Source organism: Ananas comosus, linkage group 9 (assembly GCF_001540865.1).
Source record: "Ananas comosus cultivar F153 linkage group 9, ASM154086v1, whole genome shotgun sequence".
Taxonomy (NCBI): domain Eukaryota; kingdom Viridiplantae; phylum Streptophyta; class Magnoliopsida; order Poales; family Bromeliaceae; genus Ananas; species Ananas comosus.
The window spans coordinates 313,520-336,302 of record NC_033629.1 but is presented as its reverse complement, the minus strand read 5'-3'; the positions used below and the strand labels follow the sequence as shown (position 1 = coordinate 336,302).

Here is a 22,783-nt window from a genome sequence, read left to right as displayed (position 1 = left end):
TTTGTCATTCACTATATTTGTAGGGACCTATATGAAATTAACCTTAAAAAAACTATTGATTGTTTGTAATTCTTACATCCAAAATATTTAATTAGTTGACAATTAAAAAATAAAAATTTATAAGTAACTTATTTTTTGCATCTATTTTTTTTAAAAATAAGTTGTCTTCCTTCACTTTTAGCTGAAGTCTGTTATAAGCTAGCTAAATATGATAGAGAAAAGTTTTATGTCAAAAAATAGAAAAGGAGAAACTAATAAAATGACACTTCATCAAACAATACTATACAGTATAACAGAGCCAAACAGACTCTAATAACTTTGAATTACTTACCCTTGCTTTTAAAATTGTTGTTTATTACAGCTATTTTTAGTAAACCTTTTAAAAGTAAAATATTATAACGCTTTTACTGTATAGAGCAGCTATATATAATATATGATTCCGAGCAATGAAAGTAGAGATATCAATTTTGAATTGTTAATTTTGTGGTAATCACAGAAACGCTACTCACAACACTTTATCAAACAGAACTACACCCTTTAATCGAGCATCGGGTGCATGCGCAAGTGCGGTGCACCGGGTGCAAGCATAGTTTCTCAATCTGTTCCCCCTCTCTCTCTCTCTCTCTCTCCACTCACAAGTCACACCCCCCACTCCACTGCTTTTTATTGCGCCTCTACTTCCCCTCCCCTTCCTCTTTGCTGAGAACAAGAAGAGGAAATTAAGTAGAGAAGAAGGAGGTAGAAGAAGAGGGGAGGAGAGATGGGGAGGGGGAAGATAGAGATCAAGAAGATCGAGAACCCGACGAACCGGCAGGTGACGTACTCGAAGCGGCGGACGGGGATCATGAAGAAGGCGAAGGAGCTGACAGTCCTGTGCGACGCCGACGTCTCCCTCATCATGTTCTCCAGCACCAACAAGTTCTCCGAATACTGCAGCCCCTCCACCGAGTACCTACCACTCTAAATCATCTCCTCCTCCTCCTCCACCTCATCATCATCATCTCTATTACATTACATTACATTACATTAATCCCCTCTCTAATTCTCTCCTCTCTCCTTCTTTCCGATCACTTCGCTCGATCCGCAGCACCAAGAAAATATTCGATCGGTATCAGCAGGTCTCCGGAATCAACTTGTGGAGCGCCCAGTACGAGGTAGAAGTTTTAATTTTTCATCTTGTTTATGTGTAGTTAGTATGATCTAATACTTCTGTTTCTTAACTACACAAGGGTAAAATTGATGCTAAAATTATTTGCAACATTTAATATTTAGCGTTGGCTGTACCCAAGCTTCTTTTCTTTAATTTTGTTAATTTTCTTCTTTTTTTTTTCTTGTTGGGGCTGGATAGAGGATGCAAAACACTTTGAACCATCTCAAGGAGATCAACAGCAACCTCCGCAAAGAAATACGGTACATGAGTTAAAAAGCTTCATAGTTTAATTTGACGCTATTTTAAGTTTGAATGTGGTAATTAAAAATCAAACCATGTGTTGAATATGTAGGCAGCGGATGGGCGAAGAGCTTGATGGATTGGATTTCTACGAACTGCGCGGTCTTGAGCAAAATTTGGATGAGGCTTTAAAGGTTGTTCGTCACAGGAAGGTATAAAAATATATTATTTCCCACAATCTCAAATCTCTCTATTTTGTGATTCAATAAAAGGATTTTGTGAATCAAATAAAGAGAGATCAGTTTAGAGTGATTAGCTAACTAATAATTTAGTACCACATGTTAGGGAAAGCTTATAAATACTTTACTCAAAATAGCCTATCTTTGTCACCATATAATAAAACAACTGGGAACAAAAAATATATTTTATGTAAGAACAAATTTTAGTGGTAGCCAGGATAGGATGCTTTTCAAAAGTTATTTGTAGGATGGCTTAGAATAATTAACCAGTGTATCTGATGTTTGTTGTTGGCAACAAGGAAAAGGAATTTACAACTCTTAGTGTTAATGACCTTTTTATGACTCTAATATACTTTTTGTTATATTAATGTGGCAGTATCATGTGATCACTACTCAGACTGATACCTACAAGAAGAAGGTAACTTAAAGAACCCCTAAATTCCTTTTTTTTTAAAAAAAAAAAAGAAAAAAAAATTATATGTTATCTGCTGCTTGTAATATGCCTCTTCACTGTTTTCTCCTTTTCCGCCTGCTTTGATTGCACTTATCTTCTTTTCACCTTCTTGCTAACCCTTAAGATGCATGTGCTAGATCAATAATGGATGGAACTAAAGTTATCAGTTAAATGTAAAATCCTAATTAATAACATAAAATAAAATAAATTAACCACTGTTCTTTCTTGATCTTCATTCTTCGCATGATGTGCTTCTTCAAAGTTGCATTATTTTGTACTTTGAAACTGCACTTTTAATTCTAAATCCTGACTCTTAAGCTATAATTTTAAGGTTATAACTCCTAAAATTCATCATATTTTGCCTCACAATTTGAATATAGCCATACATCATCATGAATATAGTTTCTTTATCGCTAATCAATTCAAGAGGATAATCCACCGTTCGTATCTCTATCATTGTTGCAGTAGCCACATTCTGTTTATATTCACTGAGATCTGCATATTGTGCTGAGCATTGGTTTATGCACATTCGGTGCTTATCAGTTTGATCATTTCATGTCATTACCTATATGGTTATATGATCCTTTTACTAATGTGAAATAGGTTTAACTACCTACTTTCGTAGCAATTCTCGTTATGTTGGAATGTTATGATCACTTGCTTTGGAAAACACTCTCCACTGCATAGGAGTCCATCAAGTCCAGTTAAGTAGTTTGCGACAACAATAACAACATAACAAATAACAAAGCCTATAGTCCCAATTAATGTCTTGGGTCAGCTATATGTAGGGATTCTTTTCTTCCATTTGCATCTATTGCGGACAATTCATCGTCGAATTGAAGTTTTATTATATGCCTTTCCTAACTATTTCCTCTAATATCCACTTTGATCTAAACTTCTCTCTTAAAACATCTTTTAGTGCGGAAAACAATTCGACCTATCCCTATTGACCAAATCATCTTAGTTACTAGATTATTTTAGTTGTAAGGCATGGGGTGATTTCCTGTGCAGTTCATTAAAGGAAAATTCTAACTTATTAGTTGCCACAAACATCCTCCACCTCAGTGTCCTCATCACGGTGAAATTAAAGCAGAAATTCTTTGTATAATGTTTCATAGTTTCTCAATATTTTGATTTATAAAGTATATTTTTTCTTACGACCATCATAAAGAATTTCTTTTTAATTTTAATTGAAATATGACACTCCATAATTTTAACTATCTTGCTATAGAAAAATTATACGAAATCCCATCTTCATTAACTTCCCCTTCTTATCAAGCTATAGATCGATAACAACATGACTCCTTATGTGTTTTTTATTCCTCAGTTCAGTGAATTGCAATCTATACACTCAATATCTTTTTTGAAATAGTTGTTACTCTCAATATCAAGCCTACATGTTCTGAAAACTTTACATTCTTCAGCTTTAACTCTTTACATATTAACACTTCACAACTAGCTAGCCTCCTCGTCGCAAATGCATCTTACCTCAAGACATGTTGAGATCTGGTGGTGCATAAATAAGGATATCTCTACCTTTGCTAATCTTCTATATGAGATTTTGTTAATCTTATAAATGGTTTTGCTTTTTGATTCTATAAACATTAAGTGTATCCTACCAATCATTTATTCTCTTTTTTTTTAACCTATATATGAGATCTCAATTTTTGATACTTCGTGAATTTTATTATTGTTACACACGTACAAGCACGTGTGAGCGCACTTATGCATATACTCAACATATGTGTGTGTATCTAAGTATGCATCTATGCTCGCATTTATGTATATTTTTATGTGCGTAGTTATGTGTGTATGTTTGAATGTACAATTATCCGCATGTGTGGCGTCTTCACTGGTTTACATGCTACCTGAGTTTTAGGTTGGAAATTAAGAGAACAGTGAAATAATGTGGGATTATAGGAATTTAAAATATAAAAATTAGAAATTAATTTAGAAAATTAGATAAAGATCTGTGCATAAACTTATGTTTGAAAATTGTATAGAAGTGGTTACTAAGGTAGGAGATAGTATATGTGGGGCTACTAACTTAGATTTCTCTATCACAACCCTCAAAGCACGAGGTAGCAAACCTTAATTATGCTATTTCATTCATATAAACTTTGCCATCTTATTCTGTATTTATGTATAGTGTTGCTACATAGCCTTTGAGGTTACCCAATTCAAACATTGGTAATCTTTAGTATTTACACTATAAGAAAATTAACATTTAAGGATGCTCTTTTTTGTTTATATTTAATGATGTTTAAAAGTGCCCCAATATAGTCTAACGTCACATTTGAAGCGTTGGTTAAAGTATTTGTAAATGAAGAATCGCCACATATATACTGGCGCTTATGTCAAGTGTCGGTAATATATGTTCTGACACTTTAAAGCATCAGAATTTTTTGGAACCTTGACACTTTAAAGCGTCGAAAAAATAAAAATAACAGTAAAGTTTATTAGGTTGATAGTTCATATAATGACGCTTTTTGAAGTGTCGGTATTTGTTATATTCTAGGAACGTTTGGGGATGCTTCCCCTAAGCGTCATCTAAAAAGCATCTTGAGATTATCCTTACAAACATTGAAAATTTACGCATAAATTTTTTGTTAAATAAATATATTTAGCAAATTAATTCTTACTAAAACTCTTTTAGCAAATTAACCCCTCTATTCCATTTAACTTCATGTCACTCCATTCTACATGACTACTTAGGTTTCTTGGTAGTTAGAAATAGCACCTAACTCCTTTAGTGGTACCATTAGAACCCTTATTATTTTACATATGAGAATAATTAAAATCGTTCCATGTAACTATTCTCATGGTTCCTACTATTCATTAATGACATCTAGTAGTCTATAATGATGATCCAAATGGAATGAATATCATATTGAACATTTTTGCTGCAGTTATATATTATATGTGTTTCTACCATGCATTCTTTTTTAACTAGATTGAGGTTATGGATAACTCTCCAAACCACATCATTAAATCATATAACCAATCTGCTTGATGTCGTTGACGACAACTCATTTGATAGTATATATCTAGACTTCCTACTCGTTCGCACAGATTATACAGAACATTTTTTTCTTTACCAAGAGTAATAGATCCCATAGTTTACACTTCTATGTATCCATGCATGATCCTTTGTATCTAACATATATATGCCAACTTAACTACATATGAAGGATCTAAGTGAGTTGTATGGTCAAACTATAATGAGTTATATATACGGTAATCATGGTGTTTCAGATATAAGGATCACCCATATTATTATAACAAAATACTAGTAAATAACAAGCAAGTAAATACCGATATGACTATTTTCCCGTGGATCATGCTTAGTGAACGTATTACTCAACATGCATTCGCATATTTACTCAACATGCATTCAATAAATGTAGTATACTCTAGTCTATCTGGATTATTACTATTCCCATAATGATCCTGTGACAAGGAGTTGCTTAATAATCTATCACTACTCCCATAATGATCCTATAACAAGGAGCTGCTTAATAATCATGTATAGAAGAATGTATATCTCAAAATTCACACTTATGAATATGTTTTCTCTTCTTTTTGTTTTATGGATGATTCATGTATATATATATATAGCATGCATGGTATCATAAATTGAAAAACTTTTCACAGTATTATTAATGAAATATATATATATATATATATATGTCCCCATATGAATTCAGTCAATTGGCTTTTTCAGGACATACAACTAATTAACAAGTTGTAAATAATGATAATCAAAATATACAGTCATGACTAGTAGAAACTCAATTTCTGAACCCCCAGAAGGACACACTAACATACTATGTTGAGCAATTAGGGATTTTAGATGAAAACTTATATCTACCAATACTTATCTCTAAGCTTGCTAATCCACTTAATAGAATTTTCAAATCCTTTAACTTTAAAACACACAAATAAGGTACCACTAATCTATGTCATGTTGGTTCTTTTGCTTAATTTCATCTCTTGATCTTTCATGTTGCATTAGTGAAGTAACCTGCATGACGCGACGGGTAGATAATAGAAAAAAATAAAAATTTATGAAAAAAAATGAAACATGGGAATATAGATATCCCATAATTGTTGAGAATGGGATTGCTGGCGATGACGCCATACGCCGTCCTTGTCGAAGACACACGAGGAGCAACAGATGGGGGCCGAAGGATTCCGAGCGGTGAGCGAGAGGAAAAGGGGGAGAGAAAAAAAACCTAAAATCATAAGTGGAGAGATCCAAAACCGCTTCATAGGTGAGTGATGGGAGAGGAAGAGATGCCGCTATTGATTTAGGAAATAAAGAAAAGTAAGAGATGCATGGGAAAAAGAAGAGAGTGAAAGAGAGCTGAAGGATGTGGCTGTGAGGGAGAGGAAGAATTTTACTAAGATAAAAAAGAATAGAAAAAATTTAAAATAAATAGTAGGTCCCACCATCCTCAAATGAAGGTGATACATCCATATTAGATTTGGTCATGAGAAATTATGTATAGGTATAGATTCTTTGATCACATACTCATTCGATAAATTCTATCCGTGACATTTATCTTCTTTAATGACTTCAAATACATGTTCATTCGACAATATATCTCAAAAAAATCTTTTAAAACAACTTTCACCTCTTATTTTTTCTCCAATCTCTCACACTCATTTTATTCTTTTTTGTCACACCGAAATAAAGAACCATCAAATATCGCAGGCTGTGATACAATTCAGTGTAGGACAAGAAAGGGAGTCCTATGTTTTTGGTTCGTTTTAGGATGAAAAAATTAATAAGAGAACGGAAAAACAACATTAGATTTTGGAAATTTGTGAAATTAAAATATAATAGGTTTTACCTTTGTATGAATTAGAAAATTTGAGAAAGAGATAAAATTTATATTGAAAATTTTTGAAAGGTGAAGAGGATTTCTTGGGGATATTTAGGGACTTTTTTGAAAATTTCTATGTTTTCTAAAGGTTTTTCTAAAATTTTAAAATTTGCAACATTTAGAAAACTAGTCCTTATTTCACTGCTGCTGAGGCTTACTATAATTTCTGAACAAAAGTTACCATTGTAAGAATTAAATATGCACATTAATGCAGTGGAAAATTTTCTTAAAAACTAAAATTATCCCTTGTGACACATAAAAATTATTATTCTAATCTAATTAGCAGAAGGATTTGAATGTCAACCTTAGCTAATTATTTGAATTATGCCATAATTTATATTGAATCTAACCTTCTAGTTCTTTGACTTTTATAACACTGGGCCTCTACATGTATCCACACAAAGCTATATATTCCGGTAACAGTACTTAACACGATTACAATATAATCTCAAAAATCCTTTCATGATCTCTTGTACAAATTTCAAAAAGAATTAATTAGCCCTTAAGATAGTGATAACAATCTCAAAAAAGATTAGTTGTAGTGCATAGATCTATTATTATAGGAAGAACTTTTTTTTCTCTTATTATTAAAAGAGAACTTGATATGATTAATTAAAATGGCTCTCTTTTTTTTTCCTTCTCTCTTCTCCTATCATTGAGGGATGAGATTACTCCCTCTTTTTTAAAGGCCTGAGAGCAATAAATGAGAGGAGTGAATTTTTCTCATTTAATGGTTGGTGATGAAAGGAGAGGAAGAAAAGGATGTTTTTCTTTTCTCTTAATTAACCATCTGGCGGGCCCAGCGGCACCCACTCCTTTCTTCTTCTTCTTTATTTTGTCGCTTTCCTTTTCTTCCGAGCCACTTCTTATTTTGATCGAAGGGTTGTGGGACCGCATGTATTTTTATTAAGAATCATTTACATCATTGATTTTCAATCTTTGCACTATTTTTTTTATTTTTATCTTTAATTTTTTTTTTTTTTTGCAATCAAATTTTCAACCTCTTAATTTCTTTGTGATTACGTTTTGGCTGTTAAAAGAGGTGTTACATTAAACAAAATTGCCATGCTAGTTAGCTTTTATTTTTTTGCATGTCAATTTTGGTTCCTAAACTTTATATAATTTTCACTTTAGTCCTCAAAAATAAAAATTTAAATTTTAAATTTAAATTCAAAATTAATAATAAAATTAAAATTTACTTTATTATAAATACATTAATTAGGAACCCAAAAAAGGCTTCCCCTTATTTCGGAGGGTTGTGGGGCCCATAAATTTTTTAGGATTAATTGCATAGTGCTCCCCAAAATTTTCACCATTTTTTATTTTGGTTCCTTTTTTTTTTCTTTTTTTTTTTTGCAATTAAGTTTTCAAATCTCTTAATTTCATCGCGATAAAATAGCAACCGTTAAAAAATATTTTAGAATTAACGAAATTATCATGCCATAGTCTATTTAACTTTCTTTTACATGCCAATTTTGATTCCTAAATTTTTCATTCTTTTCACTTTAGTCCCCAAAACATATATGAATTGGCAACTCTAAAAAAGACCTCTTCTTATTTTGGAGGATTGTGGGGCCCACACAATTTTTTTAAAAATTAATTTATATAATAATATAATAATAATATTAGAATATTTATTTGGTAGTTGAATCTTTTTACAGTGTAAAAAATATCTATTTTGATTTTGAACGTCCTTTGATTAGTCTTATTTTTTGTGCTTCTGATAATTACCTACTGATTTCTTTACTAATGTAATATTTAGGAATCAAATACTTTATTATATAGCTGTATGTGTGACAATAAAAGTTAACGAGGACACAATAAAGACGTTGCCGTCAAGAATACCAAAGATAGTACTTTCACTCCAATTAATTTTTTAATATTTTTTATTTGTAAATTCTACCTTGATGATAGAAAAATATTATTCATCTCTCTTAATACTATAATGAGCTTTTGTTTTATTTTAAACTGATTTATTCATTTTACTTATTAGGTTTAAATATTTTTAGAAAGAAATATACTTTAATTTTATTATTTAATTTATTCTTTAATTTTTAATTATTCAATACTGAGATAAATAATATTTAAAAATATTAATGTATAATAGAAAAAAAAAATGTTAATAGTTACAATAATTTATTATTGCATTGTCTTCCCATCGTATCGTGCGGGGTCTCTTAACTAGTACAATTAATAAGACAATAAAACACACGATTTTCTCTCTCCCTCTCTGTCACTTCTCTCTTTTAATTAACCAAATGATTAATCACATGATTAATTAAAAAGGAAAAAAAAGGGTAGCTTATAATATTACTTTTTCTCTCTCATCTGTTATTTATTAATGTGACGCCCCACTTCCAGAGGGTCACCCATCCTCAAACTATTCTAGTTCTAGCACACTTAACATTTTTGATCTCTTAGGCCTAGCTACTGACCAAAATATTATAGCCGATTCAAAAAACTCACAAGCAATAGGCATGGTAAGACACGTCTCACTAGTCTTAGTCAACTTTGTGGAGAGCCATGCTCCACCCATGGCGGTCATCAGTTGGGGAGTCACACTCATCCCACTATGTGACCTTTGCTCTGCCGAAACTCTTTCACACTTCCTACTGGTGATAGGCTTTAATACCAATTATAACGCCTCGCTTTCCAAGGGGTCATCCATCCTAAGAGCACTTTAGCCCTAACATGCCTAACTCTTTTAATCTCTTCGGCCTAACCACCGCCCAAAATACTATAGATTGGTTAAAAGATTTAGCTCTATCATATCTTATATATAAGATTATTCTAGATCCTAGGGGTGCTGCATTCCTTCCCCTTTTAAGCCCTGACTTCCTCATCAGGCTTACACTTATAAGCATCAGATAATGTGCAGCTTCTCTCATTAGCTTTAGCTGATCTTGTAGGGAGCTGCGCTCTACCCACAACGGTCGTCAATTGGGAAGTCATGCTCTACTCGCTGTATGACCCTAACTCAGCCGAGTCTTATCTCACACTTTCGGCTGTTGATTGACTATGATACTAATTATGACGTCCCGTTTATCAGGGATCACCCATCTTGGAACTACGTACTCTAGATTTAGTATATTTAATCCTTTTAACCTCTTGGGACTAACCATCGTAAAAAATGCTACAGATGGATTAAATGGTTTAGTCCTATTATATCTCATATATATAACTATTCCAAATCCTAGAAGTGTCATAATTAAACTGCTACAACTTTTCTACATAAGTCCTTGTACTAAATTAAATTAGCATTAGGTCTTTCCATACAACTTTCATCTTTCGAGATTTTGCACCAGTGTTTTTGCTAATAAATTTAGCAAATAAATTCTTATTTTTGTTTTTTAGCAAAATGGTTCCTAAAAAATTCTTTATTTAAGCAACTTCTTCAAGCAGTCGGTTATGTAGCCTTTATTATGTATAACCATATTTGTTCAATGCCACCTAATAGTGAGATGTGATGTTGAACGAGTTGGGCTACTGTGCTATTAGGAGTATAGCAGTCCTTATACTCCTAACTTTTTAATCATCTATCAATTTTGATGGGTGGTTAGGATGAGAGAGAGGAGAAAAGTTGGAGAGAAATTCAAAGAGACGAAAAATTAAGACACCTGATTTCTCTCAATTTTCTCTTTTGTCTCTCACCCTAACCACCCATCAAACTTGATGGGTGGTTATGAAGTTAGGAGCACAAGGGTTGCTGTGCTCCGAAGAGCACAGCAAACCCTACTCGATGTTGAACTTCTTTAGCGTCAATAAGAACTCTTTCGATGGACAAACATTTTTAGTTCTCTCCACTATATATGTAATCCCATGGGTTCCATAATTCATGAGTGGCACCTAACATTATGTCATGACAATCAAAGTATAATGAATAATGGGTTGAAAATCTAGGCACAGTTATCATGTGATTGAATCCTTCCATCACTTTGTCCTAATTGAGCTGAGGTCATGCATGACTCTTTGAACCCCATCACTCAATCACATATCCAATTTGATTAACAATGAATTTTGTGGTGATATATGTAAACTCTTTTTCATAAAACTACACTGTCTTGGCTAAGAGCATTTACATCTCATTATACAATAGTACAAGATAATTATCTCTCTATCAAAAGTGAAAGATTTCATTTTGAAACATTCTTACCTACACGTATAACCTAATGTATCAAAAATGTATTGACATTAACCGATAATTAGAGTATAAAGTATTTACAGAGTCAAATTATAATAACCTATACACAAGATAATCGTGATGCCTCAGGTTACGGGATTATTTGCACCACTACAATATCGAATAAACCATTGACAAGTGAATAAATATCTATATAACTGTCATACTCAGTGAAATTATTCTCTAATTACAACTACCTGTATACTTGCTCTAGTATCATCACACTAATGACTTAAGACTTATCTGACATCCCATGATTTGGAATAATTTTATACATGAGATATAATAGGGCTAAACCTTTTAACATGACTATACCATTTTACACAGTAGCTAGGCCCAGAAGGTTAAGAGTGTTAAACTTGATGAGGACGTCAGGGCTTAAAGGGAGAAGAATATGACACCTCAGAATTTGAAATAGTCTTATATATAAGATATAATAGAGTTAAACCTCTTAATCAAGTTATATCATTTTAGGAGATGGTTAGGCCCAAAAGGTTAAGGGGGTAAACGTGCTAGAACTAGAATAGTTCTAGAATGGGTGACCCCTTGGGAATTCAGGCATCACAACTTATCACTCTATAAGGAAGTATAGTACATATCTAATCAGATTTATCACCACTATCGTGATAATCCTATGATCACAAGTATTTAATAATTAATTATAGAAGTGCACATATTTCAAATTTCTAATAGTTTAGGAATATGATTTCTCTACATTAATTCTAAGAACGATTCATGTTTACATTTGATAATAATATGAATCAAAATTGCTTATTTATTAAAAATTAATAAAATATATAATGATATTAAACCTATAAGTTGGGTCACCTGATTGGTTTAAAGGGCACATAACTAACACCCATAAGTATTATTATATATTTTTCTCTTTTTCTTTTTTTAAAGATCAAATAAATTGGAAAAACATGAAATTTATAGAAAAGTAGTATAAAATAGAAGAAGATAAGAAAAAGGGAGGATGAAGGAAAACCCATGGCTCACTTTGTTAATTAAACTCACTCTAGGGTGATGTTCATATAAAGGGGAAAAAAAATTCATTGCAAAATATTCTTCACTAACAAGAAAATAAGTCCCTATCATTGTCATGTTTCTAGTAAATTTTCCAGGCTTCTTTATAATATCATTTGCTATATCCAGTTGGTACCTGCAAAGCATTAATAATGACTTGCTCCAACTTAGTCTCACTCATATAGAGAGGAATACAGTGTTGGGAATCCGATACTCGCCCCGGTACCGGATCTTGTGAATCCGCAACCCGCTCCGATACCGACTGCTGTGAATCCGGTACCGATGGTTGGGATTCCGCAACGGAAACGTCAAATCAGGTTTTTACCATAAATCCGTCTTCTCAGCAAAAGCTGATACAATCATAAAAGAGAGAAATACCAAAACAGAAAATATGCGGGTAAAATAAGATTCATTAAATAAGAGAAGATTACACCTGACTCCTCTTCTGCACAGATTAGCTACAATCCGAGCTCTCTTTCTGAATCTCTCCGACCCTTCTCTCGTCTTCTATAATCTCATAAAGAAGACAATCATCCGCGCGCACCCGTGCACTAGGTGCACTCAACACATTGGATAACTCTCTCTCTCTCTTTTTCCCTCTCTCGGGTACGGCACCACACAAGCTCCTGCCGTACACCCTCACAGCTCCTCCAAATTAATTTACCCAATGCATTATTTATAATGCTCCAACTAGAATGTACCCAATTCTAGTATATTTAGGATTTCTACTCCAATTAATATCTAAATCTATCTTAATTAATCTCTAGTAGATTTAAATATTAATCCTAATCTAGTTAGATTTATCTTCTAATTAATATTTAAATCTTAATTTATCTCCAATAGATTTAAATATTAATTCTTATCTAACTAGGATTCAATTACAAATCTAACCAAATCCTAACATATAGGATACAATCTGATGTACTAACAGCATCCACTTGATTCCCCAAAACTAAGAACAGTGAGGATTCCAAATCAAAATCATGTTCTAACAGATTCTCATCAAAGTTTTAACATCTTAGAACCTTAACTAGAATTAGTTTCAGCATTGATCGAAAATTTCAATATCTATCTCCAAAATTGTTGGTTTCGGGTAAGGGAGAGAGTTTGGAGGTTAATTAGGAAGACTAAAATAAAAGAGGAGAATTCATCTTCTCACTTCATACTTTTATAAGAGTCCTAGAGGCATTTAGATCTTTTCCAAAGGGTGAGTGGGACTGTTAGACATGATAAGTGGATACATACTTAGGTGAACAGGCTATTTTGTCCATCCTTAGTTCGAAATTGGAATAGCTAATCATAGGTAGTTAGTTTTGACTATTTATTATTGGCTATAATAGGTCCAACTTTTCACCCCTTCACAATAGGCCCTAAAGACTAATAAGTATGAGTTGGATGAGCCCAATAAATTGAGTAGGGATGCGGTTCATAATAGACTTAACAGCAAAAAGTTTAACAATAGACCTGATGTCCAGATGGATTGAATCAGGTTGCAACCCGTAAACATAATTATGGTTGCGTCCTTAAGTGCGATGGGTGCACTCTTTTTATCAGCGTATGCTTCTGGGTTGTTGGTTAATGTTTACAATCTAAGTAGATGGGCATATAATCCAACTCTCAGAAAAGAGACTAGTATCAATAGTGAAAACAATATAGCGCATAAGATAGAGACCAATAATACGGATAGCCAAACCTATTCTATTGGTAGTAAGATCAATATATGTCCAAAACATTTGTTTTGTGTTGGGGTTTAGCAATTTGACTACTGTAGGTCAGAAAGCAATACCAAAATTGGTACTTAGACCAAGATTGGTCTCAACTCCTAGGCTTTCTGATGCATGTCATGTTAGGATTCCAATTCAAACAAATTCAATTCAATGTCAAGTCATCTAGAACTCGAAAAAGAAACTCTTGTCAAAGTAGGGTTTATGGTGTTAATTAACATTTAATATGTTTTTCAAGGGTGAGGAGTACCACATTACTCCCACCCATAAAATAATTGAATGTTGGCCTCGAAATTCGAATTCATACTTTAATTAGAACTAAGAGACATGTGAATTGCTCCCACATTTAATTTCAAGCTTCAACTCTCACGATAAATCTTGAGATGCATAGTGAAACTCTAATTTCACAACTTCATTTGTTAAGTAAGAATGCGGATCAAAAACCGATCATCGTAGCTAAAATTCAGTTGAAACACTAAAGATTTGATGGACCACATGGCTTGGGGTTTAATTTCAAGGCAGTGAGACATGGATTCCTATATTCGAAAACAATTTGTTATTACCAATTCATGACAACTGAGTTGAGGATGGGTTGGGTCCAAGTTGATCAGTTAACAAATCAGTCTTAGTGGAGTATTAATTATTTGACTTAGTCAGGTTCTAGCTAGTTTATTAGTCGATCGTAGTTGTATTATTCTTTCCATTTTCATGTTTAGTTTTTACGATTGCAGTTTTTTGTTGATGTTAAAAGAATTTTTCTATAAAAAAAGAGAATTCCTGCCTGATTTGTCTAATGTTGCATTTTGATTCTCTAGTGTATTGCATCAACAAAAAAAAACCCGTCCTCATCCTACGTACACTTTCTCGTGCTTTATGATTGGAAATACTATAATTTGAAATACTTGTTGGTTTGCTACCTAATTAAAGTTTCATCCTCTGGGAGTGAATGATGTCGCAGGTAAATCTGATCGAGAAAAGACTAGCTGACGCACTTGTATCGCTATTATAGTTGATTGCGTTGAATATATGTTTAATATAAATTGAATATAAATATTTAAACATCGTTTTTATGGTAGATTAAAGTTGTAGAGAGCAATAATTGTTTCATATAATTTAACATAATATCATAGCATAAGGACCTAAGTTCGAATCCCATGAAGCTCTTAGCTCCTACTTCTTTCACATTGTTTAACCAAATACGTAATAATTGTTGCCAAAATGTTTAGGTTGTTATTACATCCTTTCAAGCCAATATTGTTGCAGGAAAGAATTTAATATCGTTTTCACTAACACTGGTTCTTAATTGTTGCCAAATGTTTTGGTTATTGTTTACATCATCCTTTTGAGTCGATATTATTGGAGGAAAGTCTTGGATAGTTTTCACAAAATTAATGCTGCAAAATATAGTACAAGAAATATATTTATATATATATAAAAGAAACTCAAACATCTTATTTAACTTGTATTATGTCTCCTTTCTTTTGGTGGTGCAGTTAAAGAACTCTCATGAAGCCCATAGGAACCTACTGCACGAGCTAGTAAGTCGAAATAAGCGAAAAATCGTTTTCTTTTATTTTCCCTACGTGTGATCTTTTAATTATGCATAATCCGAAAAAAAGGGGAAGATCACTAACTTGCTAGTTCAATGTGTGAAACTGCAGCAAATGAAAGAAGAGCACCCAGTCTATGGCTTTGTGGACAATGACCCAACCAACTATGAGGCTGGACTTGCTCTTGCCAATGGCGGCCCTCACATGTACGCGTTCCGCGTCCAGCCGAGCCAACCGAACCTTCATGGAATGAGATATGGCTCCCACGATCTCCGCCTCGCTTAACTATTATCGCTTCGCTTATTTTGCTTTACGGTTTTCGCAAAACCGGTCCACCTTATTTTGTACTTTAGCTTCCAACATCCTGTGAACTGGAGTACTTAATTAGCAATAGCTTAGCTGAAAACTCGTTACGGCTTTGCTTTATCTATAGCTGGTAGCTGATCGACGACTGTCGGTAACTTCTGTGTGGAACAAAACTGTGCTTTGACTTCGTCTGATAATTGTATTTCGGTATTATTATGGTTGTTTAATTGTAGCTTGATCAGGATATATAGTTGTGATGATCATTTACTGATATGCACTGCACCTACTCAGACTAGTTTCACTGTATATAGCGAAGGACAAAGATGTGATAAATTAATGTGCTTTGCTTTTGGAATCTCCGGAGTAATTGTATAGTCCCATATGGGCAATGTGGAAACTACATTGATCTATGGAGAACTAACTAGCATGCTAGTATTAGTAAGTTGCACTTTTTAAGCAATTATAGGTCATCTTATTATCTCTAATTAATTATATATATATTTACTATGCTATAAGACATCTAGCTAGAGTTCTATATATTATTACGACCGTTATTTTCGTCGCACTATTGTAGTCATTGCGTTGCACTATTGTAGTCATAGTGTACGGGCCCCAAATTCAAGGGTCTCAGAAACCGGAGAGATGAATAAACTCTCCAACTTTAGAGGAAAAAACATTTCCAATTTAGAAGCTTTTCATACAATCTTTAAGAAGAATGAGAATGTTTGATTTGGTGCACATTATTAGGGGCTATAATTTTGTTCAAGTCTTATATATATATATATATATATATATATATATCCTTTCTTTTTTCCTCCAACTCCAGCTTTTTTTTATTTTGTTTTTCTTTTTGTTTGTTGTGAAAGAGTTTCTTAATTTATTGTTCAAGGACTTTGTTTCCAAGGAGTACTGTTCCCCTCTCCCCCACCCTCTCTCTCTCTCTCTCTCTCTAGATCTCTCTCTCACCACACACAAGGAGACATGATTTCTCTTGCACCCTGTCAACAAGCACCAGGAAAATACTCACTTAATTGGGGGCTCAATGCACCTAGAAATAATCAACCAATGCACTGCTCAAAAACCTTTCTTTTGGGGTGGTGCTACAAACCATGCATGCTCTAATCCCTAAAACCCCAGCTCCCACATATACCAAAAATTTATATTGGGATAGGAAATTCATCATCTTTGTTGTCAGTGTCCTCTTCTTAATTATAAATATGGATTTAGAGAGAGCATGTGCATGGCTCCTCCCCCCTCTTAATACCTTTGGGACCATGCATGACCTCCCTAGCAACTACTCCAATATGACCTAAGGATTCCACAAAAAAGCCTATGCCCCTTCATTAGGCTCCATTTTTTTTATTAAATCATGCACTCCCATGAGACATGAGAGAGAGAGAGAGAGAAACAAGGTGGTATCCTCCTATAAGGCATGTTATTCTCATTTAACTAAGATGTAGGATTCTTAGAAGGATTATTGCAACTTCCATGTGCTTCATAGAGAGAGAGAGAGAGAGAGAGAGAGGAAAAAAAATGCAAGGTAGTTACATGGTAGGGAGACCTACATATATATGATATTCTTATGAATTTAAACTAGGGCATAGGTTTCTTTGAAGATTAATATTACAACTTTTATGTGGTTGGGACGTGCAGTGATGGTCCACAAAATCTAGGAATCCTTCTTTTACGCTCACGAGTTATATACTTATATTTGTGATGGTTTACTTTCATATTTATGTAAGTATTTTACTCAATAATATGTTTATATTAGTACTATTTGTCGGCAATAACAAACGACACAGATTAAAGAAAGCATTACTAAATTATATCGGAAACGATTGTCGTGAGAAAGACGAGAAAGGGAAAGAAAAGCATCTATATATGCTGGATTTATATTGGACCTACTAACAATGGATTTGGCCTACACAAAATAAATATTCTCGAAGCGACAATTGGAGATAAGGTTCTTTGCGAGTGTAAAAAGCTTAGAATAACAGAAAATGGGAGCTGAATATATAGATGCACTCCAACGACTGTTTCGCACGGCAAAAAACAAGAAGTAAACGAACAGTTATAGCGATCATTTCATAACTATTTATGGGAAAAACTTAAAGAGTGCTCATTATGATCAAACTACTCAATTATTTAAAATAAACAAGAGAATATCAAGCTATATATGCTGCAATTAGCTTGTAAGTTGTGTCCTCTGACCTTGTTCTTCATTTTCCTCTGCATGCACTAGATCCAAGCTTCGTATGAAAAAAATGAGCTAACATAAATGAAAATTTGAATTTATTTCAAAGTGAGCAGAGAATGAAGATTTAGATAATTAAGTTCACTATAAATGATAATAAAAATACAAAGATTGTCACGTGACGCATATATACAAACTAATTACATTGAACTAGTATAACTTGTGAACAATCAAGAAAATTACTCAGCCAGGTTGAGACAATGCTTTGCTATTAAATTTTAGGTGAGTTGTGAGTTAGTACAACTAGTTTTAAGCTTGAACATTGTTCCAATGAGGAATCAAAGATGATTAAATTGGTCATTTCCACTGGTTTTCAAGAGATTGAGCTAAATCTATGCAACAATTTAGCACACATATATATATTGCTGGTTTGGCCATTATTTTGGAGCTAGATCGGATTCAAAGAACTATTTCACCTGCGTTAAAGTATCGCACTTCAGTGAAAATGTTTAGCAAGTATTAGTTGAATACATGCAACATTATCCTTCATCATTTGATCAATTAAAAGCAAAGAGATACAGCTATGCAGAAAATTAATGATACATCAGAAGCACAAACCACATTTGCAGTTTCACAACCCTAATGAATGTCAAATAAGAAGTTCACACCTCATAATATTTGTTTGCATGGAGATAACAATGTGTTGCATAAGAATCGTTTCTCCAAGATTTATCTTGTCTTAGTGCAACTCAAAAGCCTTCTAACTAAAATCTGTTTACCTGCTTTGTGATTCAATAAGAAAATGAATTAGGAAGCGCACAGTTAAAATCAAAATTAGTTTAAAGTTCTAGTTCAATAACTAGGCAAATTGTAGTTTGGTTTAATCATTTTGAAATTTTAAGTCGTCAAAAACATTTAAATTGAAACCAAAAAAATCAAATCAACCTTCCTACAGGTGGATGAGGAACTCAATATATATGAAGCTATCCATGAATGATAACATTTTAATTAAATGATGAGAGTTAATTGTACACTACAAATAAGTAACAAAAAAATTAAGATATATAAAGGAATTATTACAATGGAGGACATATGATAATAATTGGAAATATCAAATATACTGGATGTCCAACAATGCAATAATCTTCTTAAGACTTCAATAACTTTATTTCCAATTATGCAAATGTACTTTTAAAATGCTTGTTTAATTTAAAATTTGGCATGCAAGCCATATTTGTATTCGATGCAGAAATATGAAAATATCAAAAGCATGCATGAAATTAAACATTTTAACACTTCAGATGGCATAATTATTTCCTACAGGCTAGTAATCACAAATTAAAAACAAGAACATTTCAAGTGGGGAACATTTCGTTCTTTTGTAGATAACTTCATTAAAAAACGGCCCTCGATCTATTGTCACTCTACTGAAATAAGACTTCTACACTTGTAGAAGCAGTTTAATTAGATCAACTATATATATAAACAAGATATATAACACATTCTCATGTTTTAGTTTGCACATTGATAAGTGGCTTCAATGTAATAAGTTTTAAGTGGTTGGATAGCTCCAAAGCCCAAAAGGCAAGAACTAGTGCTATCCCTTCATGAGCTCTAACTACTAGAAACAAAGTTCAAATTTTTACTAGGAAAGCAGTACTAACTCATCTATTTGAATATTTTGGAATTCTAAGCCCACAATCATGCTCAGGAGATCAAAGAAGATGGTATTATTATGACTATGATTATGAAAACAAGCATCAACAGCAGAATGCTTGCAGTGCAGTGTGGAAGCTACCTTAACAAGTAAAATTAGAAAATCCCTTCTGTCCACAGCTTTCTGTTAAGTCTCTCTCTCTCTCTCTCTCTCTCTTAAGAATCAAGAATCAAGAATCAATAATCAAGAACACAGATAACAGTTCCAGAGGTATATCACATGCATTCTCAACTCAACTAGCCTATCAGAAAAAATGAGATAAAACAAAGGGACGGATTATATTATTTGTTTTTATGTATAATATCTATGGCTCATAAATGAAGTTTCCACAAAAAATGTGAGCACCCGAAGGAAACCTTAATTTTTTAATTTTCTTACGATATATTTGCAAAATCTAAGTTGTACTAATTAGAAATGTATTGTTTGATTCAAAATAGAAATAATCAACAAAAAAGCAATGTTTTCTTGAGCTGGTAATGTAGAGAGAGATGCATCAATTTCCCCACCTCACAGAAGTAGAAATTTACCACTTTCATTTATAGTTCAAGAAGAAGGAAAATTGGTAAAGAGTGATTAAATCGAGCTTAGGGTTATATGTGTCACGAGGATCCAAGGGAATGGTGTATGTTAAGTCTCTCTCTTTAAATTGGACTTGTCCTAAAATTAAACCACAAACAGCGCCATATTTTGCAGGAAAAGAGAAACAGCGCATAGCAATGTGTAAAATATTCCTACAAATTAAGGAAAATGGTGTATGAAAAATAGATCAGAGAGAATACAAGCGAAGAAACTCGATCCCTAACCACAAGAAGAGACATATCCAAAGCGGAAATGGTAAAAAAAAAAAAAAAGGTTAAAATAAAGCTGTTGCACGAAATGCATATATAGAATTGAACCCAGGGACTAACTAAATAAGATGTAGAATGTACTAACTTTATTTATTTATTGTGATGTTGTGTGGTGAGGGTAGTACTGAGCGCCGGAAAGGAATCCGCTGAGCGGCGTCGGATACGGGTCGATCATCACCGCCGCTCCCGACGCGTCGCCACCCACGGCACTAGTAGGCGGCGATCCTTCGCGAAGGAGGTGGTAGTCGGAGGACGTCGAGGAATTCGGATCGGGCCCGTAGTGGTGGAGAATTCCCTTGAAGACGTGGCCGCCGATGCTCACGGCAGTGCTGTACGCGTATTCTTCGTCGACGGCTCTGCCTTCGTCCTCCACCGGCCCTACTCGCACGCACCGGAACACCGCCTCCGAGCTCACCTCTGCAGGAAACCTCGCGACTTCTTCGCGGGGGCCGCCAACTTCTCTCGCCCTCTTCGACGGCTCCCCGCGGCCACTGCCACCGCCAGCGAATTGCTGCTGCTGCTGCTGCTGCTGGTTGTGCTGGCGCTCGCGGCGCCTGGCAGCGGGGACCCACGTGCTCTTCACGTGGGTCGGGCAGTGGAAGCCGCGGCTCTTGCAGCAGGTGCGGCAGCGGAGGTGGACACAGTCCTTCTTCGCCTGATTACCGCAATCCCTGCAGCTCATACCACCGCCGCCGCTGCTGCCCCCGCTGCCGCCCCTCATAATTCCGACTCCTTCCGCCGCGTGATCATCCGAGAAACTGATGATCCGCGCCGCGCCCCCGCCACCGCCACCACTGCCGCTGCCGGTGCCAGTGCCACCCCTCGAGGAGTAGAAATCTCCTTCCTGATGCCATAGCTGAAAACCGCTGCCGCCGCCGCCGCCGCCGCCGACGCTGCTACTACTATAGCCGTAAAGGAAGAGGCTGTCGGCCGTCGGATTAATATTGATGGGATGTTGTTGTTGATGTTGTTGTTGTTGTTGTTGTTGTTGTTGTTGTTGGTTGTGATCTCTATTCTGATTATGTCCGGTTCTTCCTCCTCCTAGAGAGAACCCCGCCATGGTTCCCCAAATCCATACCCAATTACAACAAACCAGCTGGTGTAGCCCCTACCTAATGCGACTAGTGTACTATATATCCTATGCTCTCTCTCTCTCTCTCTCTCTCTCTCTTTTACATGTATGTATATGTAGGGATCGATCGATAACAGTAGATTAATTAGGAAACAATTAAGTAGATGTATATATCTAGGAGCTGCTTAATTACTATATCTGAAAGGGGTCTACAGCGCCGCCATGGGAAGTGGCTCCGAGCTCGTTTTCCATTTATTGCTTTCTCGTACTTCTCCTTTTCTTTCCGGTAATTACTGCTATCGATCAAACCCTAAAAGAAAAAAAAAAAAAAAAGAAAAGAAGAAAGATGAGGGTGGGGGAGAAGGAGATGAATGGAAAGGGGGGTGTGGAATTAGGATCTATGGAGAAGTTGGAGCGGATTATTTTGTGTGTGTTTTGTTACTGCCGCTCGATTGTGGACCGTACGCGACGAGTTTGACGGAGGAGATGGGCCCCACGTGGCGGGAATTCGGGAGAGCGGGTGGTGGAGAGACACAAAAAGCCGCGGTTTTGCGTAGTGACAGCTCCCTAACTTTTCTTCTTTACATTAAATCACAAAAATTCCTGTACACGTCAACGAGGGTATTTGTATCCACCAATCTCTAGATTCAACGTTACTTAAGTACAGTAACATTTAAATTTTTTTAAAATATAATTATTTTTTTATTATTTGTTTTAATATAATTTGTACAGTCTGAAAGTTAAATTTAATTATTTTTTCTATTTATTTTGATACAACTTGGTGTACTGCTGGTAAAATTAATTTTTTGAGTTTCATTACTGTAAGTAAGTGAATTTCGTTATCTCCTAAATATAGTAATAAATTTACCACTATAAAATTTAATCTATTATATAATTATTTTTTTTTATTATTTAAGAATAATTTTATATTATACTTTTTATTTACACCAAAATAAATAACGAAAACTTGAGTTTCATACATAGGCTCCTTCAGTCAAGGTTAAGATGAGGTTAAAATAAATAAACTTTTAAAATAATAAATTAACACTTATGTAAATGTATTTTTTGCTTTTCTTTTTTTATAATTATGAAACTGAAGTATTTTCTGCTCTGTTATTTGTTTAGAGAAAGTAAATGACGTATAAACTAAAGTTTTTCATTAATATATATCAGCAATTTTTCTCTATTTTTTAA

General features: G+C 34.2%; 2 protein-coding genes across 3 annotated transcripts; one reads left to right on the top strand and one right to left on the bottom strand.

Moving 5' to 3' along the window:
* On the top strand, nucleotides 599-16,029 carry LOC109714994 (MADS-box transcription factor 16-like). Its single transcript, XM_020239770.1, has 7 exons — nucleotides 599-948; nucleotides 1,088-1,154; nucleotides 1,349-1,410; nucleotides 1,503-1,602; nucleotides 2,006-2,047; nucleotides 15,396-15,440; nucleotides 15,564-16,029. The coding sequence occupies exons 1-7, from the start codon at nucleotides 761-763 to the stop codon at nucleotides 15,735-15,737; spliced, it is 678 nt and encodes a 225-aa protein (XP_020095359.1). The 5' UTR covers nucleotides 599-760; the 3' UTR covers nucleotides 15,738-16,029.
* LOC109715737 (protein SHI RELATED SEQUENCE 1-like) lies at nucleotides 17,941-21,874 on the bottom strand. Of its 2 annotated transcripts, none has more exons than XM_020240878.1 (2): nucleotides 20,603-21,874; nucleotides 17,941-18,007 (listed from the first exon to the last, which is right to left on the bottom strand). In XM_020240878.1, exon 1 carries the CDS (start codon nucleotides 21,575-21,577, stop codon nucleotides 20,612-20,614), a length of 966 nt encoding a protein of 321 aa, XP_020096467.1. In that variant the 5' UTR covers nucleotides 21,578-21,874; the 3' UTR covers nucleotides 17,941-18,007; nucleotides 20,603-20,611. The 2 variants fall into 2 exon arrangements, with proteins under 2 accessions (XP_020096467.1, XP_020096466.1); XM_020240877.1 differs by lacking the exon at nucleotides 17,941-18,007 and adding an exon at nucleotides 18,564-18,731.

Coding starts and splice junctions, on each gene's coding strand:
- LOC109714994 (XM_020239770.1), top strand. CDS start 761: ATGGGGAGGGGGAAGATAGAGATCAAGAAGATCGAGAACCCGACGAAC. Junction 2,048..15,395: donor CTGATACCTACAAGAAGAAG/GTAACTTAAAGA, acceptor TTGGTGGTGCAG/TTAAAGAACTCTCATGAAGC. Junction 15,441..15,563: donor GGAACCTACTGCACGAGCTA/GTAAGTCGAAAT, acceptor GTGAAACTGCAG/CAAATGAAAGAAGAGCACCC.
- LOC109715737 (XM_020240878.1), bottom strand. CDS start 21,577: ATGGCGGGGTTCTCTCTAGGAGGAGGAAGAACCGGACATAATCAGAAT.